General features: G+C 41.3%; 1 protein-coding gene across 1 annotated transcript; it reads left to right on the top strand.

The window, feature by feature from the left end:
* Positions 1-1,013: 1,013 nt before the first annotated feature.
* On the top strand, positions 1,014-24,042 carry WASHC5 (WASH complex subunit 5; the record flags this gene model as incomplete). The annotated part of the gene is made up of 28 exons (XM_079533487.1): positions 1,014-1,199; positions 3,160-3,305; positions 4,089-4,173; positions 4,425-4,525; positions 4,866-5,058; positions 5,352-5,504; positions 6,631-6,744; positions 7,279-7,450; positions 7,967-8,094; positions 8,765-8,894; positions 9,918-10,030; positions 10,559-10,725; positions 11,623-11,698; positions 12,350-12,460; positions 12,562-12,702; positions 14,042-14,122; positions 14,779-14,880; positions 15,484-15,663; positions 16,341-16,465; positions 16,789-16,951; positions 17,640-17,742; positions 17,846-17,925; positions 18,469-18,572; positions 19,841-19,970; positions 20,990-21,086; positions 22,011-22,164; positions 22,460-22,547; positions 23,986-24,042. The coding sequence occupies 28 exons, from the start codon at positions 1,014-1,016 to the stop codon at positions 24,040-24,042; spliced, it is 3,480 nt and encodes a 1,159-aa protein (XP_079389613.1).
* Between the last annotated feature and the right edge of the window lie 953 nt (positions 24,043-24,995).

Below are 24,995 nucleotides of genomic sequence, written 5' to 3' on the forward strand. Positions count from 1 at the left end.
GTACGACCCCGTGAGCGCCGACCTCCGGCAGCAGCGCTGCCCCGGACACACGGCTGACCGCGTACCACAGGGTGCCTCACACAGCGCCCGAGAGAAGCGGCAGCCAGCCCCGCTTCCCACCCCTTCCCTTCACCCCCCCGTCCCCAAACCGGGCGGCCGGGCCCCCCGCGCCGCCCCGGCAGCTCACCTCGTCCCCGCCGCCGAGGCCCGACAGAGGCAGCGGGGCGGGGCGACCGGCGGAACCGCCTCATCATCCCGCGCCTTTGCTGACGGCGCCGTCACGTGATGGGGCCGAGCCGTACCGCAGAGCCGTACCGCCGCCCGCCCGCCCGCGCTCACCTGCTGCCGCCGCCGCTCCCCTCGGGCGGCCCTCCGAGCTCTCCTCATTGCCTCGCGGCGGGGCGCGGTGAGCAGGCGCGGCGCTGGGGCTCGCGGTTGGGTTGAGGCGGCGAGAGAGAGCCGGGCCTCGGGCGGCGGCGGAGCCCAGGGCCTGGCGGCACGGCTGGGCGTGTGGGGCTGCGGCTCGGAGCGCCCCGCGCTGCGTTCGCAGCGGCGGCCGGCGCGGGGGAGCGCGTCGAGCACCGTGTGCGTGCTGGGGAGCAACGCGGTGCTTTTTGGTTTTACCAAGCGCTTTAAATGCTGCATTTGCAGTTTATTGGCCTGCTTTACAGGGACCGGACTCGATGTTCTCTGGAAGTCCTTTCCAGAACCTACAGTGCTGTGGCTCTGTGAAAGATGTAGGTGTGCGCTTAAAAATCTGCGTAGTGTCAGAAGTATTGTAGAGTCATTCAGGTTGGAAAAGACTGCTGAGAACATTTAATCCCATCGCTGACCCTTCACACGCCCCCTAGGCAGTGTCCCTCGGGAGCTGAATGTGCCTGGTTCTGTTTCTGCAGGTGCTGTTGATGGAGCAGCCCGTTTTCTCATTAGGATTTCTTCGTCAAATGACCTAAAAGTGGGTGGTCAAAAACAGGCAGCAGGACTTTTGCTGCGTGTTCACATCCAGCTCCACGATGGTGGATTTTCTTGCTGAAAATAACCTCTGTGGTCAGGCAATTCTTCGGATTGTCTCCTGTGGAAATGCTATCATTGCAGAGCTCTTAAGACTTTCCGAATTTATCCCTGGGGTTTTCAGGCTGAAGGACAAGGCTGATCAACAGAAGTATGGAGATATCATCTTTGATTTCAGTTACTTTAAGGTAAACCCCTTTCTTCTGTTGTTAGACTTCTCTGTAAAGCATTGTTGTCCTGAACATAAGGCTTACCAAACCAATTCCTGACTATTGTGTTTATTACTAACGTGCTTCAGAATTGACTGCAGTGACTTGTTATTGCTACAGTTCCTCTTTACTCAGCACTGGTGTGGCCTCACCTCGAGTACTGTGCTCAGTCCCTACAGGAAGGACATTGAGGTCCTGGACTGCGTCCAGAGAAGGGCAGTGAAGCTATGAAGGGTCTGGAGCACAAATCTAGTAGAGAGCAGTGGGGGGAACTGAGTTTCTTCAATCATAGAAGAGGAGGATCAGGAGAGACCTTATTGTTCTCTAAAGGTGCCTGAAAGGAAATTGTGGTGAGGTGGGAGTCATCCTCCCAGGTAACAGTGATAGACTGAGTGGTTTTTGATAGGCTGATGTTGCACCAATGAAGGTTTGAGTTGAATGCTAGGAAAGAATTTATCCCAGAAAGAATGATCAGGTACAGGGCAGTAGCGGGATTGCTGTCCCTCGAGGTTTTGAAGAACAGGGTAGATGTGGAACCTAGAGATGTGGTTTAGTGGGCGCAGTGGTGATGGGTTGATGGTTGAAGTAGATAACCTTTGTGGTCTTATCTAACCTTACTGCTTCTGTGACTTGCTGTTTGCTTTATGCTTACCAAAAATTTACCAAACTGAGATAGTAACTGGGATATGCTTGCATACAAACACAAAAACAGTTTTGGACCGTCCTGCATTTTGTATAGTTTTGATCATACTTAGCCTCATCTTACTCAATTTCAGTGAGCAGAAAGAGTCTGGTGCGTGCTCTGTTCACAGGCACCTGGGCAAAATAGAAGTAATAACCAGTACCCATGCTGCATAGAGTTTTAGTACTAGAAGGGAATTTTATGTTTGTATGTAGAAGAACAGTCTTTCAGAATGTATGATGAGTCATCTGGCCTGTGAGTTTTGGCAAACACTGGTCATATAAGACTTGAGTTGTGGGTTTTCTTCTCGGGTGTTATTCCTGCAGTAACTTCAAATGTTGCTTTCACTACCAGGTTCTGAGCCTGTGCAGTGGGTTGGGTTTCTGGAACAGTACTGTGGGCAGTATGCCCATGTTCCTTTGGTTATCTGTAGCTTGTTCTCTGCAGCTGTGAAAGCTGCTTCGTGCTTTCCTGTTGGACAGTACTGTGATTGTTCGCTCACTGAAACTGTCATGTGTGCTGAATCAACAAATGAAGAGTAGTGAGCATGCAAAGTCCTTGTTTTCCTTACATCTTGCAAAAAACTTAATCCCTCTATCATTCTCCGGTATGATTTAGAAGGAGCTGCAGATGCAGTGTAGTTTGACTTCAGCTGGTTTGTACACTTGAAATTCATATTAGTAGTACAGCAGTATTGGGGAGGAGGAGAACTCATAGGAGCTGTAAACTTTCGGCACTGGCTGGGAGCCTCAGATGCTGGAAACTTGAAGCACAAATGATTTCACAGATTTTTAGATGTGTTTGTTAGATTTTTTTTCTTAATTATTTTTATTTACACAAATTACTTGGAAACTGGAAAGCAGATAGGTATGATTGGTAAGAAATACAACTGTTGTGGAAACCAGAAGATTTTTGAATGTTAAAGAAGCAAAGCAGCACTGCTGCTTTTCAAAGTGATTGCACTATGGCTTCAGATACATCAGTTTTACCCAAAGTGTTAATCGTCTTTTTCCACTGCCTGCATAGAAGAAATCATATCTAACTTGATTTAAAAAAATAAAAAAAAAAGTGTAAAATTCCTCATGGAATACATTTTCAATCATGAAGTAGTTTGGAAAACTGCAAATTCTTGTTTTAATAGGAAAGGTTAGTTTTCTTGTAACTGTCATTCAGGTAGTCGTGCATTTTGTGTCCTAGTGAAGAGCGTTATGGACACAGTCAAACGTTGTCTCTAAATGTAATTGTCTTTTTTTGTAGGGGCCTGAAGCATGTGAAGGCAAACTGGAAGCAAAACCAGAGCTACTGGATTTAGATGAAGAATTTCGTGAAAACAACATTGAAATTTTGACAAGATTTTATCTAGCTTTTCAGAGTGTACATAAATACATCGTAGATTTAAACAGGTACAGTATCATGAATGCATGCAGAGTTTCTTAAAGACTAGATTCTTGTGGTCTTGCAAAGCAATATGCCAGATCCTGGTGGGTTTGTTGTTTTTTTTTGTTTGTTTGTTTTTGTTTTTTTAGATTTCATTGTCATTATTTTCCTAAACTCAGTTCTTCAGTGGGGTTGCCTTAAATTTGCTATGCCTGCCTGCAAATGCAATAGGAAAAGTTCATGTAACAAGAAAAAAATCCAGAGAACCTTAAATCTAAGATTTGCTGTTGTTATTGGTTTTGTATGGGAGCATTGTCTTATGGTAACATGTAATTTTACTGGAAAGCCCTTTACTAAGCAGAAATACTCTGTCTCTGTTTCTAGCTCCACCTTTTAAATTGCAGTTGACATAAATTTAACATGTTTCTAGGGGGTATTTTTGTGATTACTTGAAAATATATTTCTGCTATATTTTGCACTTGGGGAGGAGCTTTTCCTTCTCAGTACATGGTTCTCAAGCTGTTACCCAGCTTGAGAATCCCATATGATTATTAAGAGGGTGTGAGCTGTAAGTTATGGAGTCCAGTTCACTTAGAGCATCTAGAAATGAGGGGAGTGTTTTGCCAACTGGTTGGCTCTAACTAAGAGTTCCATCCCGACTCTCATTTTGTCCTTTGCTGCTGCTTGTGCTGCTGCAAGGTGTTCTGTTGTCTCTGTTGACTTTCAGAGGAATTTGGTCAATTGAGTTCTGAGGAGATGTATTTTGAGACTAAAGTAGTCTATTACCAACTCTTTGTCATGGTTCCTAGATATTTAGATGACCTCAATGAAGGAATTTACATCCAGCAAACATTAGAAACTGTGCTCCTTAATGAAGATGGAAAACAACTTTTAGTAAGTATTCAAAAATGTTGTAAAAGTAGAAAATGAACTGATAAATGCAAAACTAGAGAAAGATTAAAATTCTCCAAGAATACTGTAATGCTGTGGCTTGCTTTGAGGAGGTCAACAACCAAAAGTCCACAGTCTGCTGTTTCTCACGTTGTATTGACTGAATAGTTGACATTCTGTTAGTTTGTCAGCACTTGTTTGTCTTTTAATGATCCTTCAAATCGTATGTTCTTCATTCTGCTTTTCCCAATCAGTGTGAAGCTCTCTATCTGTATGGAGTCATGCTGCTGGTCATTGACCAGAAAATTGAAGGAGAAGTCAGAGAAAGAATGTTGGTTTCCTATTACAGATACAGGTAACTTAGTTTGGTGTTCAGAAGTACTCACAGCAGAAAGAATGTAATATGGTTTATTCAGTTCACTGAGTTATTGCATTAAGATAAATGGAAGCGTTTGCACTTGTTTGATCATTCAGCTAGACTGATAATTCTGCAGAGCTCACTGGTTATCAGCAGAGCTCATAGCATGAGCTATTGTTATTGGGTCTCACTGCAAAACTAGAGCAAGAGATTTGAAGTCCACTGGCAGACTTTCAGATTAAGTTGTAAGATTAAGATTGGCAGCTACAAGGGAAGTGAAAGGGGGAAACTATGGGGTCACACAGCTCAGTTTTCGTTTGTTCCTTTTGTAAAACAGTGCTGCCCGATCCTCTGCTGACTCCAATTTAGATGATATCTGTAAGTTGCTTCGGAGCACTGGATACTCAAGCCAACCTGGAGCTAAAAGACCTCCAAACTACCCTGAGAGTTACTTCAGCAGGGTACCCATAAGTGAAACGTTCATCAGCATGGTTGTTGGCCGCTTGCGGTCAGACGACATCTATAATCAGGTAAGTTTCTGTGAGATAAGAGGGATCTAAAACTGAATGCCAAATATTGGCTTATTATTGTAACCTGTAAAAGTTAGCAGACATCTCCACAGTCAAATTCTATATTCTGTAAAATATGTCTGGTAAATACACTGCATGTATAAGCACATCCAGCTTACCTGCATATCCCCCTTATCTTGTAGTATGCAATATGTTGTATGTGTATTGATAGATAGGCAGTACTTTTTAAACCGCTGCAAGTGGTTTTTGTTGCATTATATTATGTGCTGTTTTCTTTTGGTCTCCATTCCCAGGTTTCTGCATATCCATTACCAGAACACCGCAGCACTGCTCTGGCTACTCAGGCTGCTATGCTCTACGTGATACTGTATTTTGATGCTTCTATTCTTCACACACAACAAGCAAAAATGAGAGAGATAGTGGATAAATACTTCCCTGATAATTGGGTAAAATTTAATTTTGTTTTAAATTTTTTTCTCTGGGTTTAATGTTATAGAAGCAGTGTACTTAATTTGTACAGTATGCTTTCTGAAAAAAGAAAGAACAAAACACCAAACGAGTGTTCTCTGTGCATCTGTTCCAATTCTTTTCTGAAGCAATCTTACTTTGAATGAGGCACTCTGAGTCAGTCCTTCTGGATAAGCAAGGATAAGCTGCTCTTTAAATATAACATTAATTGTTGTAAATGCTTAAACCAGCTGTATCTGATGCCATTGTGGTAGAGTGCTTCGTAGAAAAATGTAGACTGGAAAGTGCATGAGGGCATCTTCTAGTCCAGCCTTCTTCTCAGAGCAGGGCTAACTTCAGGTTTAAATCAGGTTATTCCTGGACTTGTTCAGTAGCATTTTGAATGTATCTAAATAGAAGGTTCTGCAGCGTCTGCAAGCACCTGTGGCTGTGCCTAATCACTCTCCTTGTGAGGAATTTCTTCATTTTGTTCAACTGGAATTTCTCTTTTAGCTTGTGATGGTTGCCTCTTTTTCCTTTGTATCTCTGATCAGAATCTGGCTCTGTCTTACACATAACTTCCATTTAAGCAGTGGAAGCTTGCAGTCAGAGGAAAGAAGGTTTAAGAGGTGCAACTCAAATAAACCCAGCTCCCTCAGCCTCTCCTTCCATAGTGAGTCCCATCCTAGTGGCCTTCCACTGAATTCATTCTAGTTTGTCCATGCCTATCATGTACTGAGGGGCTCAAATACAGACACATTACTCTAAATGGAACCTCATGGGGCTGACAAGAGAGGAATGGTCACTTCCCTCAATCCACTGGCCACAATCTGAATGGCGTAGTCTAGTGTACAATTAGTCTTTATTTTCATAAGGCTGCATGTCTGATTCATGTTCAGTATGTCCGCCAGTTTGCTTAGGTCCTTTTCTGAAGAATTCTTACAGGGATTATACATAATGATAGAAGGAACCATCATATTGCTTTCTGAACTGACTAAGCCTCCAATAAACTCTGCTTCATGTCGTTTCTTCTTACTTTGCAGCAAAGAACATGGCTATCAAAAGGCCTGCTGCTGTTCGTGCCTATAACACATCACTTTCTAACACTTCTTGTTTTATGCTTAGGTTATTAGCATTTATATGGGAATCACTGTAAATCTAGCAGAAGCATGGGAGCCATACAAAGCTGCTAAAACTGCCCTCAACTACACACTGGATATTGCAAATGTAAAAGAGCAGGTACATAAACCAGGTTTCAGTATTTTTAGCAAGATTTCAGTCTGTGTAATCATTTCAAATATCTGTGGGTTTTTTTTCTCATGTGTAGAGTTGTTTGAATTTTATTCCAATAGAATACTTTGAGTAACTTTTTATATATAACAAAGTAAAGAATGCTTCAGAGTCTCAAGCTCTGGTCCTCCTAGCATTGCTTGTTTCACCTCCTTTTGTGATTGTTTCCCCTGAGAGTTTCAAGGTTGTGACTTAACAGAATAGTTGCTGGTGCTCATCAAGGTGTTGTTCAGTATTAGCATATCTTAAGCTAACAATAGTGTTTGGTTTTTCTTTAGTAACTGTTTTAGAATCTGTGTTTCTGTTGGTAATGTGCCACATTACCAAGATAGTTTTAGATGATGCTTCCTAAGCTTGTATTAGGAATGAGAACACTTTTCTGGTCTCATCCCCATTAAGTTATTAGAAGCCCCAGCCTTGATGTACATAGTGCATTCCCTTAGAGACCAGGATTACATTGATGGAAACACTTTATGTTCTAAGGCAAACAGGTATGCTGCAGTCACTGAGCGAGTGCACACTCAGGTGCAGCAGTTTCTCAAAGAGGGCTGTCTGAGGGAAGAGCTGGTGCTGGACAATATCCCCAAACTGCTGAATTGCCTGCGAGACTGCAATGTAGCAATCCGTTGGTTGATGCTTCACACTGCAGACACAGGTAAGACCTCGTGCCAGACTGTTATTTCAGAGTTGTCTGCCCTGCTATTCCGGTGCTTCATCTTACATCCTGAGAGAAGTTTGCTGTGTGCAGTCAGCAAAATGTCACCTGCTGTTTTTAGTGCTGTGTTGAGCTGTTATTTTGCTGTTGTGCTCCCAAAATCATTAACTGAAGTAAATGTGCATATATTATGATGTGAGAGGTGTTGTATCTCCGTGCATTTTCTATAACAGTCTTAAGAAATGCTGATCTATGGGCTTCTGAATAAGGAGTGCTAAATTCACACTTGGTTTGCAGAAGCCTGCAGAAGAGTTAATGAAGCTGAAGCACCCCAGAAACCATTACTGTTCAAATCAGGGCTGTACAAAGCTGATGAAAACCATGTAAATGCAGGATGAGTGGGGACAAGCCTATGAGACCAAAATGGTTTTGCTTTCAAACAATTAAATACAAATTTATTTACAAAAACTGAAAAGTTTGGCCAAATTCTTTACTCTGCTGTCCTTCCTTTTTTAGCTTGTGATCCAAATAACAAACGTCTCCGCCAGATAAAGGATCAGATTCTAACAGACTCAAGGTACAATCCCAAGGTCCTATTCCAGCTTCTTCTGGATACAGCTCAGTTTGAATTCATTCTGAAAGAGGTAATGTGCTACTGCCTTCTTCACTGCTTTCCTTTTAACAGCTCAACAGAAGTGAAGAGTCGAGCAGAGTTGTACATTTATTACACAGAAGAATTAGAAGGAATGGATTCTTTTCATTTAATTGTGGGCTTTCTGTAGAGAGCTGCAAATGGCTGATGACTTCTTCAGTCTCCTCAGTAATTGGCAGTTTTCGTTCTTTCCCAGCATCTTTGTATTTACCGAGAACTTTGCACGAACATCTGGACAGTAAGCAGTGCTAATTCTTTGAACAGGTTAAATACCAAAGCGTGTGCTGAGCTTTAATTACGTGCTGTTTTGAACAGAGTGCCTCTCTGTAGGCTGTCGACTATGTGAGGTATAAGTCTACGTTAGGTCAGAGTCTTGTAATATCTGTAAATGTTAAAAAAAAAAAGGTGCAGGGTGTTCTATAACTGGCTGAATGCCAACAATATCTGTGTGTGTGCATATGCAATTTATTTCTATCACACTACGTTCATCTCACTGGCTGTACTTCTCAGTGCTTTTAATTTTGTATTTAATATTCTGGTAAGGTCCTGAAGTTATGCAGCACTCCCTGTAAGTCAGTTCCATCTGACCTCACTATCTTATTTTGTTTTCTTTAGTGTGTCATCTTGCCAGTTTCATAAAGCAAATGCTTTGTTTTCAATAGATGTTCAAGCAAATGTTGTCAGAAAAACAGACAAAATGGGAGAATTACAAAAAAGAGGGATCTGAAAGGATGACTGAGCTTGCTGATGTCTTTTCAGGAGTCAAGCCTCTCACAAGAGTAGAGAAAAATGGTAATGACTGGAAACTGAACTGATGGGAGAGGGGGAAAAAAAAATGCTTTTTATTTCTAAGTTGATACTGAAAGAAAATAGATGAGGTTGATATTGATAATACAGAAATATTTGACATCCCTTAGATTCCACTGAGGTCTCTTACATGCTGTGTTGCTTTTTAGGTTTACTGTGTATACGCCATACGTAAGCCTCGCTTAGGTTCCTAATATTTACATGGCTGTATTTTTCAGTCCAGTTTGTATCAGTTTGTTTAGAGGTGGCAGGTAAGGTTATGAAGTACCATTTCACTTTTCCACGTGTAATAGAGTTCATGTTATTGTATTCTACGTAAAAAGGAGTGGAAAAATCATATCCATTAAACATGGGGATGCTTCAAGGTTTCCTCACATTCTTTTCCTAGCTGTAACCTGGATTTCTATTGTATCAATATTCTTTTTTTCAAACCTACTTTTACTTCTCTACCAAATTTCTGAGCTTCTCCAACTCTTCAAAAGCATGGATCTGTTTTTCTGAATTTCTTGCTCTGTGTTTTTTAAATATCTCTTTTTTTGATTCTGGTGATGTAAAAATGTTAGATTGCTGTCTAGTCTGATCACAAAAACTGCATAAAGCATCAGTGTAAGGGCTGCTTGTAGCCAGAACATACAAATTGCAACTGACAAGACAATTGCCTTTATAAAGCCATTTGTAAAATGTGAATTCATGATTTAAAGGGCTTCTTTGTACAGATGTTTGTAATGCCAGTTTGTTTCTATAATTGTTTTGTAATATTCACCTGAGCACTTGCTCCTTTAAAAGTCTATGCATTGAAAGGCTAGTAATGTAAAAAAGTGAGATGAAGACTTTATAAATAATCTCCCTTATGTATAGCAATTAGAGTTTCTTGGTTTTGTTTTATTGGGGTATCTTGATGGATTGTTTGGGAGTTTTTTTGGTACTGTCCAGCAAGTTTCCTGCATCATTACTTCTTTACCACCCATGGAAAGATTTGATTAATTTTTTTTTCTTGTTCTTGCATAGAAAATCTTCAGGCTTGGTTCAGAGAAATCTCCAAGCAAATAATGTCTCTTAACTATGATGATTCCACTGCAGCAGGCAGGAAAACTGTGCAGCTAATACAGGCACTGGAGGAGGTATGGCAAAGACATACAAACAATGATTCACAAAGCAGATTTTCATTTTAACAATAGGTTAAGTGTGTGTATCTTTGCAGTTTTGTACATACAGAACTTCCCTTATGATTGTAAAATAAGGGATACAGCATGAAAAATTGTGCCACCTGCAGCTGAGTACTAGTGGGGATATCTGGATGAAATGGAGAAATGAATTCAGTCCCAAATGTTATTTGTCAACATTGCTTATTAGTTTATGAGAAATTCTGAAATTCACCTGAACCTAGAGAGGGTAATTTTGAAGGCAAAATCAAAATACCATATTTTGTTACGGCGTCGTGTTTCTCTTTCTGGGTTATAACAGAATCCCAGTACATTTGCTGCACTAACTTCACAAAATATCTTATTGAACACCCTCTAAAGTAGGCCAGTGTAGTGCAGTATCACTATCTGAAGAGATGTCAGGTTAATCATTTGTTTCTGTGGCTGCCTGTAAAGGTGAATGGACCGAAAAGGGAATTTTTGTTGCTGTTTTATTTGTAAATACAGGTCCAAGAGTTTCACCAGCTGGAAACTAATCTACAAGTTTGCCAGTTTCTGGCTGACACCCGCAAATTTCTACATCAGATGATCCGAACTATCAACATTAAAGAAGAGGTCTTGATCACCATGCAGATAGTGGGCGATCTTTCTTACGCTTGGCAACTCATTGACAGGTATCCCAGCAGGAGCCATTGCTTCCAAGTCATCAGTGGTGGAACTTTAAAGGAGTAACGTGTGTGAATGTTTTCACCATTATGGCACAGTGAGACTCGGTGATCTTCATAGGTCCCATCCAACTGATACTATTCTGTGCTAAACTCTCCAGTTTAAAAAATATGTGCGTTGTTGAATATATTTAACTCTTATCAACTTGACAGGCATGGCTGTTAACTCTTATCCATGTTCTGAGCTGCAGGTGAAGCTTCTACCCTGGCCTAACTATAACAGTCGTGTTAAGTTTCTATCTGCACCCTTTACAGAATCACAGAATCACAGAACTGTAGGGGTTGGAAGGGACCTCCTGAGATCATCGAGTCCAACCCCCCTGCCAAAGCAGGTTCCCTACAGCAGGTCGCACAGGTAGGCATCCAGGCAGGTCTTGAACATCTCCAGAGAAGGAGACTCCACCACCTCCCTGGGCAGCCTGTTCCAGTGCTCCGTCACCCTCACTGTAAAGAAGTTCTTGCGCATAGTTTATAGCATTACAATGCTATTACAATAATAATAGCATTACAATACTATGCAACATAGCATTTAGTCTGACTAGGTTTCCCCTTTTCAACCAGAAACAGACAGGGAAAGAAAAAACGTACAGAACTTCTTGTCCATAGTGCACTTTTGCTAAGCTGCTACTTCATTTTCCATCCCCGATGTCATTGGCTTTACCTCCACCTCCCCCACCTTACATTTTTTTTTTTCTAGCCAGTAGCTCTTCTGACCAAAATCTTTTTTTTAGTGAAGTTTCCCAGATCTCCTATGCCATTTCTGGATTACACTGTTGCTAATGGGCAAATGAGTTGAAAATAGTTTCAGGGGAAGGAGCTGATTTGTTTTCTTTATTTCCTACTCAGCTTTACATCTATAATGCAGGAAAGCATAAGAGTCAGTCCGTCTATGGTAACTAAACTCAGAGCTACTTTTCTAAAGGTAAGTATGAGGGCATGTGAAGGCATTTTAACACTGTGAGTCAATCAGAGTGTTTGTTAAATAGGCCTTAAGTCTATAAAGTCACAAATAGTTTAAATCACTTTTACCACTATTTTCTGTATCTAGCTTTGTTAGAGTAAAATTACTGAATTAACTCAAGTTCAGTTTTACTGGAGATGAAACCAAGATATTTACATTATTCTATAGAGCCAGTAACATTGCTGCTGCTAGACAAAATAGCCTCATCATCCAGCCTCAATACATTACAGCTACTTGCTGCAGACATCACTTCCAAAGATTGAATTTTCTGCATGTGTATCAGAGGAGGCTGAAGATAGATTGGTTATGCCATTTTTCTGTCATAATGAAGATCTGGCATTAAATAAAAATATTGTTTGTGGAGTTAAGAGTGGGAAATAGCATGGGAAGGGGAGAGAGGAGAGTAAAGTCACAGGAAAAAATAGCTTCTGCAACTGACAAAGTGAGGAATGTGGCATAATACTGAACTTTGTGACATTGTAATAAAACACTGCTGCTTAGGAAGAATGTAGTACTTAGAGTTGTAGCTGAAGAGCCCAGGCAAAAGAGTTGAGTCATTTAATTCTTACTAGGAAAGCAGATGTGAAGTTAAAATGTTCATTTTGTTTCTAGCTTGCCTCTGCTCTTGACCTGCCGCTTCTCCGTATCAATCAAGCAAACAGTCCTGATCTTCTCAGTGTATCACAGTATTATTCTGGTGAGCTGGTTTCCTATGTAAGAAAGGTAGGCGTTTGGACAGACGTTGTCTCATTCTGTAATCATTTTTCCACAATTTCTGATTATTTATAATGACTGTTTGTCTCATCTCTCTTTTTTTTGTGAAGGTTCTACAGATAATTCCAGAGAGCATGTTTACTTCCCTTCTCAAAATAATAAAGCTTCAGACCCACGACATCATTGAAGTGCCGACTCGCCTTGATAAGGACAAGCTACGAGATTATGCTCAGCTGGGGCCACGATACGAGGTGCAGTTACAATAGGGAACTCCTACAAATCGACCCCGTGGGTAGCTGACTTCAGCCTAAGTTTGAATAGATACTGCTCCCATAGGGTTATGCTATTAAAAGTGGAATTGGGCGTGTCGGCGGAGTAAGAATTAAAATGGATGTGTGTTATTAAATGTGAATACCATAATTTTCCTGAAGACAAATGAGTAACTTCCCTTCTGTTTGTAAAAGTCTAATTTTTGATCTTGTGGAAAAAGAGAGGAAAGTTAAATCTGTTTGTAAACAAGGATCAAGGTTTTGGGCCTGGGGGCAGGGAGCACTGAACAGACCAACAGCACAAGTCTGAAATGGAGCTTTCACAATTTGGAATGTGTGCTCCAGGAGAGGGAGAAGGTTAGACTGAATAAAGCACAGGGCTAAGATTTTTCAAATATGAATAGAGACTGAGGGTTTGATCAGATGAAGAAGTTGCTGTTGTTCAGTGCTGGCTGTGGCTGTGTGATGTCTTCTGCACTGTTACTGGTCTGGGAGGGTGAGTAAACGTAAGCATCTTTGATAGAAGATTATGAGGAGCAGGAAAATCTGAATAGGTCTGTAATTCTCCCAAATAATATATCCTTTAGTTCTCCAAGTGTCAGTTAGAATGCCATCTTTTTCCAGCAGTTTTTCTCAAAATACTCACTTGTTAGTTAAACAGATTGTGGTCTCTAATTAAGCTGATATTCAGATCCAAGCACTTAGACTTGCACAATAAACTCAGTGAAAGCTTACTGGGGGAAGGGAGAGCAGGGATGGAGGAGGCAGTATTCCATAATATTCTTTTAATTTTAAGGAAGCTTCTCACTTGTGGCTTCTGTGGAACTGCATTGCCTCTATATTACGTTGCAAATGTCTTAAAGGCAAAAGACTGGCTTTTCTGAGCTCTGAGCATAAAGATGCCTACCTAATAATTTAAAACTGAGTGTGCTGCAGTATTTTGTCAGTGGAAATATTGAAATGGATTCATTACTGGCAACAGGATTTACCTCTGCTTCAAACTGTGTCCATAAGCTGCTCGGAGACACTTGATGTTTATACACATGCAATAATACAGCAAGTCACATCTCCCATAATCTTTGTAAAGCTTCTGAGTAGCACCTGTTCTCTCCTACTGGTTACATAGCTATATCAGTCTAATTAAAAGAAAAATTATTACTGTACTATAAGACTAGAACAAGATGAACAGTTGGAAGTATGTCAGTGCAAGTCACGTTAATCTACAGCGGGAAGCTACAACTGGAAAATGTGTGTATCTTTCTGGAGTCATTGTCTAAATCTGTTAAAACACTTCAGTACCTTGTATCCTCTTTTTCTAAAGGTTGCCAAGCTAACCCACGCAATTTCAATTTTCACTGAAGGCATCCTTATGATGAAAACTACGTTAGTTGGAATCATCAAGGTAATGTTCTGTTATTTCAGTAAGAAAAAATCACTTGGTGACTGTTAGCGCTGTAGCACAAACAGACTTCTGCGTATTAGGCAAGACTTAGAAGATATAAAGAAACAGAAACTGGAATAAAAATGGGCTTGCATACAGATTTTCAAGCAGGTATTTGACATGGCATCCAGATTAGAGCTGTGTTATTTAAGATCATTAAGAAGCTACAGTTCTCCTTGTAAATAAGTTCTTCAACCTTACTTGATTTTTTATTTTCCTATTGGAAAAATGACTGTAGGCTTTTCTGAAGAGCTGCTTCTTCCATTGGCAACGACTGCTCTTCCTATATCTTTCAGGACTCCAAAAGCAACCATTCTTGAAGCAATACACAGTGCTTAATACATTCTGGTTTTTATAATTGTGCAGCATTCTTAATGGGTCGTTAACAAACCTTGAATATGGGAACAACAAACATTTGTTATTCAACTTAAAGGAACTGTTTATTACACCTGAAGTATTTATCCTCTGGACCAGCTCTGGAGCTGGTGAGGAAGTGTGTCTGTGAGCACTGCTTCCCTATTACAAATAATATTTAATGTATTTCTTGGTAAACCAAATATCCCTTCATATTTTTGATACCTTTCTGATTTTCAGAAAAAAATGTTTCTTCTACTTAGGTGGACCCAAAACAGTTACTAGAGGATGGAATAAGGAAGGAGCTAGTAAAACGGGTGGCTCTGGCTCTTCACAGGGGACTCATCTTCAATCCTAGAGCCAAGGTGTGTAACAGCTTGATTTGATTTGATTTTGCCTGTATCCCAGCTTTCCTGGCTGGGAAAATAATTTTTCCTTCTAGGAAATAATTTTCTGTATAGAATTCCTTCATGCAAAAAGGTGAATTTCTGAACTTCTTAATGCCTCATTTGATGTTAAAGTTAGTGATAGACCAGTAGGAGTACACAGAATTCAAAGACCTATTTTTGTTCTGCTCTGAGGGTCCTATGAATTGTGAGTTCACAGTTCTGTCCTTGTGGTAATTCATGGCAACGTGCCAGGTAAAGAATACAAAAAGAAAAAAGTAAAATAAGGATTATGGCTCCTTGTTTTGTTCCTGCCCAGATTGTTAAATCTCTATCCTAGATCAATCAATCAATAGTGTCCTGCAAGGAAAGTTATAAAATATTTTTCCTCCTGTTTCTAAGAAGAACGATTTGAAATGTCAGACGACGTGTGACACATCTCCCAGTGCTTTTTTAGTTCTGGCTGGAGCATAGTGAAACATGGAGAGATTGTGGTTCAAAAAGGCATTTAGAAGTCTTGTAGATTTTCTTTGTATTCTACTTGTTCACCATTTTACTTTTATCATCTTCTTCCCTTCCTAGCCGAGTGAATTGATGCCTAAACTGAAAGAAATGGCAGCAACAATGGATGGATTCCATCGATCGTTTGAATACATCCAGGATTATGTCAATATATATGGCTTAAAAATTTGGCAAGAGGAAGTGTCTCGTATTATTAACTACAATGTGGAACAGGAGTGCAACAACTTCCTAAGAACAAAGGTGGTAGTCAAGAACAAAACAATAAATGCTCTTACATTGAACTTTGAGTGATAGAACACTTGTAGTCAGTCCATCATGCACAGTCCTTTCAGTTGTCTGTAAATATGTTACCTGTCATGAAAAAACAGCTGCCCCTGGCTTTTTCTGAATGATTTCAGCATCCTTTACTCTTATACAGAAGAGTAAAGTGCCCCAAAAAGAGTGCTTTGATATCTTTGATATCACTCACTGACAAAAGATATCCGTCCTCTCTTCCTGAAAGGAAACAGAAAATAACTACAGAATTGCAGTGGTGTTCTTTATATCTATATTTAGCCATCTGCACACAGGCTCAGGTAGATGCAGTAGTTGCCAGGTCTTATGACATTTCACATCTAGAGGAGTGAAGAGATTTTCACTTCACTACCAAAACAGTGGACAGTTTACCATTTAAAAAAAAAAAAAAAAAAAAAAAGCAGATTAAATTTTTGCTAGGAGTGGAAGTAGTTTTCTCAGCCTTCACACCTACAACTTGCTTACCCTTTGTCATAAGACTCCTTCTTCTCTTCATAGAGTTCTGCTGTGTGTGACCTACAGCGTTGTTCTGTGTTGTACTACTTGAAGTTAAAACAGTTTTGAGAGTGAAGTAAAAATGTGCAATGGTAACACTGTAAAATGCACTAAAACTTATTTTTCAGATTCAGGACTGGCAAAGCATATACCAGTCTACTCATATTCCTATACCAAAATTCACACCTGTAGATGAATCTGTAACATTTATTGGTCGTCTTTGTAGAGAAATCCTGAGGATCACAGACCCGAAGTAAGTACTGTGCATCACAAGCTGTATTAAAGCTGTTTGCATTGAATTGGTCCAATTCCACTGTATTCAAAGGAAATATACAACGAATGGTTTTTGACTGAAGTATCATCATATTTATCTAAAATTTACCTGATCTGCCTTGTGCATTTAAATAATAGAGTAGAAAAGTTGTGATTTTAGTAAAAGGAGCAAAACAGTGTAGGAACCCTGGCAGAGAGAGAGCTCTGAGTGCCTGCCTGAATAAGATAACGCATTACTCAGATCATCACAAAAACTAACTGCAGCTTGTTCTGAAATATGTTATTTCTTCACCTCTTCCTTAGAACCACGTGCTATATTGACCAAATGAACACCTGGTACGATGTCAAAACTCATCAGGAAGTAACCAGCAGCCGTCTCTTCTCAGAGATACAGGATACCTTGGGGACCTTTGGTCTCAACGGTTTAGACAGGCTGCTGTGTTTTATGATTGTGAAGGAGCTGCAGGTAATCCTTGAACTTCAGTTTCTCAAGATCACGTTGCTTTTACTGCTTGGTAACTTTGCTGGTGAAATATACGTTCTATTGACTTCTGAAAGTCAACTTGACTTTAGTGATTTCCAACCCAAAGGTAGAATATCAGTTGCAGATAGACTTGTTGCTCTAGAGTAAATGGAGTTAGTAGAGGTTATGTGTTACATAATGCCCCTCAAGCATCAGTTTTGGCCTCTGTATGCTCAAAAGTTGGCGTTTTAAGGACAGGCTTTATTTTTCTATCTAGATATCAATGAGAAAATCGGATTGTTTGAGTCCACTATGATAGAAATACAGTGTCAGTTCTGTGCAGTGGCCCATAGTGCCCACGAGCATAAGCAAGTCTTCCTTTGAAAAATCTAGTCCTAACCTGGTTAAAGATTTTAAGTATGTAAATAAAGCATTGATGAAGAGTTTCTACTTGACAGTTGAACTGATTGTCTGCAGCAGGTATGTGTATTGAGGAGGTGAATGTGTAATTGTCCTAACACTGATGAGTGTAATTCAGAAAAGCAAGTGGTCTGATTACAGGATTCCAGAACTCTTCATCTGTGGAAGTTCTTGCATCTCCTCTAGCAGCGAAAGACTGATGTTGAAAATGTGATTGCACCATCAAGCATAGCACATGTGTGAGATTTTACCTGTCTTTTCTTTTATTTAGAATTTCCTCAGTATGTTTCAGAAAAATGTATTACGAGACCGAACAGTCCAGGATACATTAAAAGCACTTATGAATGCTGTCAGTCCTCTCAAAGGAATTATAGGTAAGTGCTGTCTGGTTAAAATGGAAGAAAGCTGGTGTCTCTGTAAACTTTCATTTATTTCTTTTCCATTTTTTTTTCTTTTTTTTTTTTTTTTTTTTGTTAGCAAATTCAAACAAGGTTTACTCTGCAGCAATTGCAAAAACTCAGAAGATCTGGACAGCATATTTGGACTCCATAATGAAGGTAGGCTGACACTATTTATTGATGCATAGGATCCACTCTTAAGCTTTTGGTTACGTACCTTAGACTGCTTATTTTACAGTGTTGTTTTTATGTTGGTAGAAGTCTGTAACTTTACAGATGAAGCAGGACTGGATTCATGAGAGCTGCTGAGCTCCCATTATATACACAGCTTAAATCCCATAAACTCCCTACAGTGTAGAGTGAATGTGCTAAGGCTGAAGTTGTGAGCAGTAGTGTGTCTTGAACATGCCGTGTTCACACAGAAGGCAGTCGAACATGCTGAGGGTTTAAACAAGCTCTCTCACTAACATGTTTGTTAATCTTGCCTTTGTTACGATGCTTTTTCAAAGTGCTGTGAATATTTGTGCTATTGATGAGAAAAGACGAGGGAAACAAGAATGAGGTGTAATGAGGACTTCATGTAATGTATTTTACTGTAAATTGTATTTTCTTACTCCTTAAGATTTCCTTTATTTTAATTTCTTCTTCCCCACTGCATTCATTATGACACACCACTTATTTGTTTCTTGTTTGCACAAACAGGTTGGTCAGATGCAGATCTTAAGACGGCAGATTACCAATGAATTAAATTACTCCTGCAGGTTTGACTCCAAGCATTTGGCTGCTGCGTTGGAAAACCTCAATAAGTAAGAACTAAAATGTATTGAAGGGCTGCATGTTTTACTGCAGTGTAGTTATTCAGACTGTTGTCAGTTAAACAGCTCTTGAAATCTATATGGTGGCAAAACATGGAGTCTGACTGGATTTGGTGGATTTGAATTTGAACCCCCAAAAAACTTTTTTTTTTTTTAAGAATAGAAGTTTGAGTTGGGCTGGAAGAAACCCCCAAGGGTCATCAAATTCCAACCCACTCTGCCCCAGGCAGCAACACCTTCCACCAGACCAAGCTGCACGGATCCCCATCTAACCTGGCTATGAATACCTCCAGGGTTGGGACATAAACAACTTCTCTGGGCAGGCTGTTTCAGTACCTCACCACCCCCTATGTAAAGAACTTCTTCCTAATTTCTAATCTAAATCTACCTTTTTTTTAACCTGATGCTCTGTACCTCTTAAGGTACTAGAAAGCTGCTGTAGGATTGGACAAGAAAAGGCTCTAGAGAGATCTTATCTCCCTCAGCCTCTTCTCATAGACAGGAGAGGTGCTCCAGCTCTGATCATCCTCTTGGCCTTCCTCTGGGCTGCTTCCAGCAGGTCTGTGTCCATCCAGAGCTGGATGCAGTGCTACAAATGGTGCTCACAAGAGCAGAGCAGAGGGGCAGTCACCTCTCTTGCTCTGATGGCCATGCTTTTGATGCAGCTCAGAATACAATTGGCCTCTTGGGCTGCAAGCAGACATTGCTGGCTTACGTTGAGTTTCTCAGTGACAACACCCCTAAATCCTTCTCGATAGGGCTGCTCTCAGTCTGTTCTTCACCCAGTCTGTATTTGTGCTTAGAATTGCCCCAACCCAAGTGCAGGACTTGCATGTGGCTGTGTTGAACTTCATGAGGTTTGTGCATCTTGCCTCCAAAGCCTGTCCAGGTCCCTCAAGCATGTCCTGCACAACGTACAGCTGCTGTAACTAACTCAGTTAATGTAAGCAACTCAGCTAGAAATCGTATGAGCATGTTAGTGGACAGCAGGTTTCAATTGTGCTTGGTTTTACCTAGACTTGAGGTCATTTTTGCATGATAAATTGGAATGATGAAAGTGGTGTTAATTTTTAAACAAAAATGTATTTATAGAAAGATTTAAAAAAAAAAAAAAAAAAAGTGGTTTACTCTTACTTGTAACCATTTACAGATTTTGTGTGCATGAAGGGTTCTATATTAATGAGATGTGCCATCGTGTGAAGTTTATTTCTGGTTAGTTCAAATAAAGATTTAATGCAATCAATTTCCTTCTCTTTCAGAGCCATACTGGCCGATATAGAAGCACACTATCAGAATCCATCACTGCCTTATCCTAAAGAAGACAACACTCTTCTGTATGAAATCACAGCTTATCTGGAAGCAGCTGGCATTCACAATCCATTAAATAAGGTCAGGCTGACGTTTGAGTGCTTGATATAGTAGTTTGCAGGTGACACCAAGCTGGGAGGCGGTGTCGATCTACCTGAGGGTAGGGAGGCCCTTCAGAGGGATTTAGACAGGCTGGATCGCTGGGCTGGGGTGAATGGGATGAGGTTCAACAAGGCCAAGTGTTGGGTTCTGCACTTTGGCCACAACAACCCCATGCAGCGTTACAGGCTTGGTGATAAGTGGCTGGATGAGTGTGAAGAAGAGAAGGACCTGGGGGTGTTGGTTGATGCTCGGCTGAACATGAGCCGACAGTGTGCCCAGGTGGCCAAGAGGGCCAACGGCATCCTGGCCTGCATTAGAAATGATGTGGCCAGCAGGAGCAGGGAGGTGATCATCCCCCTCTATTCAGCACTGGTGAGGCCGCACCTCGAGTGCTGTGTTCAGTTTTGGGCTCCTCACTACAGGAAAGATGTTGAGGCCCTGGAGCGTGTCCAGAGAAGGGCAACAAAATTGGTGAGGGGTCTGGAGCACAAACCTTATGAGGAGCAGCTGAGGGAGCTGGGATTGTTCAGTCTGGAGAAGAGGAGCTCAGGGGAGACCTCATTGCACTCTACAACTTCCTGAAGGGAGGTTGTGGTGCAAAAGGGTCTGGCCTCTTCTCCCAGGCAAATAGTAGGACCCGAGGAAACGGCCAGAAGTTGTACCAGAGGAGGTTTAGGTTGGATATTAGGAGAAACTTTTTCTCTCAAAGGGTGGTCAGGCACTGGAATGGCTGCCCAGGGAGGTGGTGGAGTCCCCATCCCTGGCAGTGTTCAAGAGGCATCTGGATGAGGAGCTACGAGAGATGGTTTAGTGCTTGTGGTATTGGGAATGGGAGGGTGGTTGGACTGGATGATCTTCAGGTTGTTTCCAACCTTGTGATTCTATGATTCTGTGATTCTATGATGTAACTTGCTTTTTTCTGTTTCACACGTTATTAATTGAAGGGGAACATGTTATGGAAAACTTATGCCCTTCTTTTTTTTTTCCTCTCTCCTCAGATCTACATCACAACAAAACGTCTGCCATATTTTCCCACTGTCAACTTCCTGTTTCTGATTTCACAGTTTCCAAAACTTCAGTACAGCAAAAATTTAGGTATTGTATAAGTTGCTTACTGTTTGTCTAAATCTAATGAAAGCCTGTGTGAAATCACTTGCTAGCTCACCCCTAGCTTATTTGTTCAGCATGGTGTCATATGGTGTGGGATGTCCCTTTGGCCCATGTGGGTCACTGCTCTGGCTCTGTCCCCTTTCAGCCCCTTGTACCTCCCAGCTCCTTGCTGCAGGGCAGCATGAGAAGCTGAGACCTTCTTGGCTCAGTGTAAGCACTGCTCTGCAGTGAAGAAACGTTGGAGCTATTAATATTATTCTCATCCTAAATGCACAACAGCACCATGGCAGCTACGAGGAGGAAAATTGACTCTGTCTGAAAGGTGCTTACAGCGAGAGCGGGGTTGGTCTCTTCTCAGTGGTGACAGTGGCAGGACAAGGGGAAATGGCCTCACATTGTGCCAGGGGAGGTTTAGGTTGGATATCAGGAAAAACTTCATTGCAGAAAAGGTTGTTAAGCACTGGGATAGGCTCCCCAGAGAGGTGGTTGAGTCACCATCCCTGGATGTGGTGCTCAGGGACATGATTTAGCAGAGCGTTGTTCGGGTTAGGGTAGTATGGTCAGGTTGCAGTCAGGCTTGATGATCTTGAAGGTCTTTTCCAACCTGAGCAATTCTGTAATTCTATCCTAGCTGAAACCAGGACTTACTGAAGCAAAACAAAGTGGTGTAGGAAACAACATCCAAACTGCTGACTTTGCCATTCTATCCTATGCCTTAATGAATGTCACTAAGCCATTTACTGTGAGAGAAACACAGTTGCTATGTTGGCTTTTGATTTTTGCGTGGACAAGTAGAACAGGTGGCACAGAAGAAAATCTCATGAAAATATATAACATATGTTTGCCTCTGCCACCAGCAATAGGTTGTTCTATAAACATGCGGATTTGGGTTGGTTTTTTTCTGTGCAGGAGTGGTGTGCAGGCGGCCAGCTGATCAGATCGACTGGCTTCCCTTAGTTCTGGGGCTCCTCACCTTGTTGAAACAGTTCCACTCCAGGTACACAGAGCAGTTTCTGACTCTGATCGGTCAGTTCATTCGTTCAACGATGGAACAGTGCACCAGGTATCCACGTTTCACTTTTTCTTATGTTTCCCTTCCATTAAGGGTTCCTATAGCTTTTTCAGAGTGTGTTTGTTTTTTTTGTTTTTCTTGTTGTTTTTTTTTTTTTAGTAAAGTACACTTGAAATAATAATATTGTTTGACTTGAGTGTAAGACTGAAGTGTGTCTCTTCTTGTAATGAAATCACACAGTACACCATGGAAGAAGTATTATTTGAAGCTTGGCATTTTTGTAGAGTGTTATGCAGGTAACTGACCAGTTGGTAAGATGGCGGTCTTCATGTTTGTTTAACACTAGCCAGAAGATGCCAGAGATGCCTGCTGATGTGGTGGCTGCCCTCATGTTCCTGGAGGATTACGTTCGCTACACAAAACTACCGCGAAAGGTAAGGACAAATTCACTGTTCTGTCATACAGCGCTGGCTGTGCTGTCCCTGCTGAACTGCAGTGTGTCTGCATCTGAAGGCAGCAGCTGAAAGGGACTTCAGGATGCTGGGGAATATCCCTGTGACAGCCAATGGTACAGCAGTTTCTACAGCAGCTTGAATCTGCTTGGATTCTTTTCAGACTATTCAACTGCTATTCAGTGCTAATTATTTTTCTCTCCCTTCATTCCTATAGTTATATTTTTGGATGGGAAAAAAAAAGCTCTGATCAGCTATTCTAATCTGCTGGAAAGAGACTTGTACACATTCTAAATGTAGCCTTGTTCAGGGAAACTAAGTTTGGTCTATGCTGCAGCTGCATACCATACTCATGCCTACTCTAGAACGTGGCATCATCTGTAAATGAATATCCAAAACGATGGGCGTGGTAGGAATGTCCAAGGAGCAGTCTTTACCCTTTTTAGATGTTCTATAAAAGAACACTCAGCTAAAATAGAGGTGAGAAATCTGTTACCTAACAGGAATGGGGCAGAATGGATTTTTTTGAGTCTGTGTAACCTAGAGCTCTGTACAACTTTGTTACTTATGTACTTGGTGAACTATCTTCATATTAGTCCTTGTGTCTTTATGGTAAATGTATTTTTCTAGAAAAGTCAGAGAGGGTGAAAAATACAGGAAGGATTTCTATTTTGAATGGACTGGAGGAATAACTTGTTTCTGTTTAATCTTCAGGTCTGTTGCTGGGGGGCTTTCAGGAAAGGGAGAGATAAAACTGAAGTTGTGAGATGTTGCAGAATGAAATAATAACAAGCTTAGCAATATTCTAAGGGCTGAGAGCTGTTCAGAAAGTCTGAGTCTCTGGCCCTTCATTTCCTTCCCTTGCCTGCCTTCTAAAGAAGCAGGGCTTCCTGGGCAGCTTCTCTATTTCACACGCAAGGAAAGTCTGTGCTTGTAGAGAGATTTTCTGTTAGGATTAAGTGCAACTTAGCAGCATTTGAAGATGAAATAGTTGTAATCTCATATGTAAATAAGAAGTCAACCCTATCTGATCTAGTCTGTACCTTAGTTAAGAAAACTTGCTGATTCCTAAATGTACTTTGGGCTCAAAGAGAGGCTTTCCAGTGTTACCCTCATACCCCACCCAGTATCCATCTGCCAGCTGCTGGGAGCTGGCACAGGCACTGGGTACACCTCAGCCTGGTGCTGGCTGGAGAAACAGCAGAGTGAGTGTCAGCATTCCTCCACTCTTACACTGTACCTCCGGGCCCAACAACTTCCCCCAGCCCTGGGCTTGCTTTACGTTCTGTGCGTGGCGCCATGCTCCTTCCTTGTTCAGGTCACTGGGGTTGGGTGCTCGGTGGTAGATGAAGTATGCTGTGTTAATGGGAGAGCAGAACACATAAATGAACAATGAACCTGACCAGTTCCTTTTCTTTAGGTTGTTGAAGCACACGTGCCTAGCTTCATATTTGATGAATTCAGAACTGTTCTATGAATATGGGAAAGGACCAAGGCTGAAACAAGGGACTGAGGATGAGAAATGCACAGCTGCTAAGAATTGTCATTCTTCTGTGCTTTGAGACAGCTGCAGGTACTGCCTCACCAAACTGTAACCATCAGCTAGCCTCTGTCTTTCATGCTTGTTTACATCTTGGCATGATCTGCGCTGAATCTCATCCCCACACTGCACATCTTGTACTGCACATTATAAATGTGTCATTGCTTATGTATAAATCATTCAGGTTTTTTATTTTAAGTAACTACTTGTGGAAACTGGACTTTTGTATCACAGATGAGCAACGCAATTGGAAATAAAGAGATTGAAATGCTTGAAATAATTCCAGTTTCCTTATTGAAAGGAGCTGGAGGGAGAAGGAGTGTACAGAGAAGAGAGGTTTGGTGTCTGTATCACTGCCATAGCACTAAGTGGTTCTGCAGTGCTCACCAGGAGCTCTCAGAACTGAGAACATCCTCTCATTGCAGCAGCTGAAAAGGCCTCATATGCAGCCAGCTGGGTAACCACTCCTCAGCTTGAGTCTCCTCTGCTGAGGCACTGAGTGCCAGCCTGTGGAGCTCAGTGCTGCTGAAGTGGGTTGTTTCACCTGCTGCCAGAAGGAGGTGCAGAGCAGGAGAGAGCGACATGCACAGAGAAATTAATAACCTCAAGTCTTTAATCTGGCCCCCATGGCAGTGTGTGTTCCTCTTTGAACTCGGGAACAAAAGAAATGTATCAAAGTATTTCTCCCCATTTCTCTGTTAAAGTTTTTTAACATTAAAAGCTTTTCCTTTAGAAAGCTCTAACTTTTCCCCAAATGCATATAAATATCCTGTCCCCACCACAGAAGTAGTTTCATAAAGTTGGTTCTAGACAAGCTAATAGAGAGAGACAAGATTAAAACATGACAGAGCCTTTGTTACTAAGGCAATTGTGACTAATTTCATGTTTCA

Source organism: Tetrao urogallus (assembly GCF_951394365.1).
Source record: "Tetrao urogallus genome assembly, chromosome: 3".
In the NCBI taxonomy this organism is placed as follows: Eukaryota; Metazoa; Chordata; class Aves; order Galliformes; family Phasianidae; genus Tetrao; species Tetrao urogallus.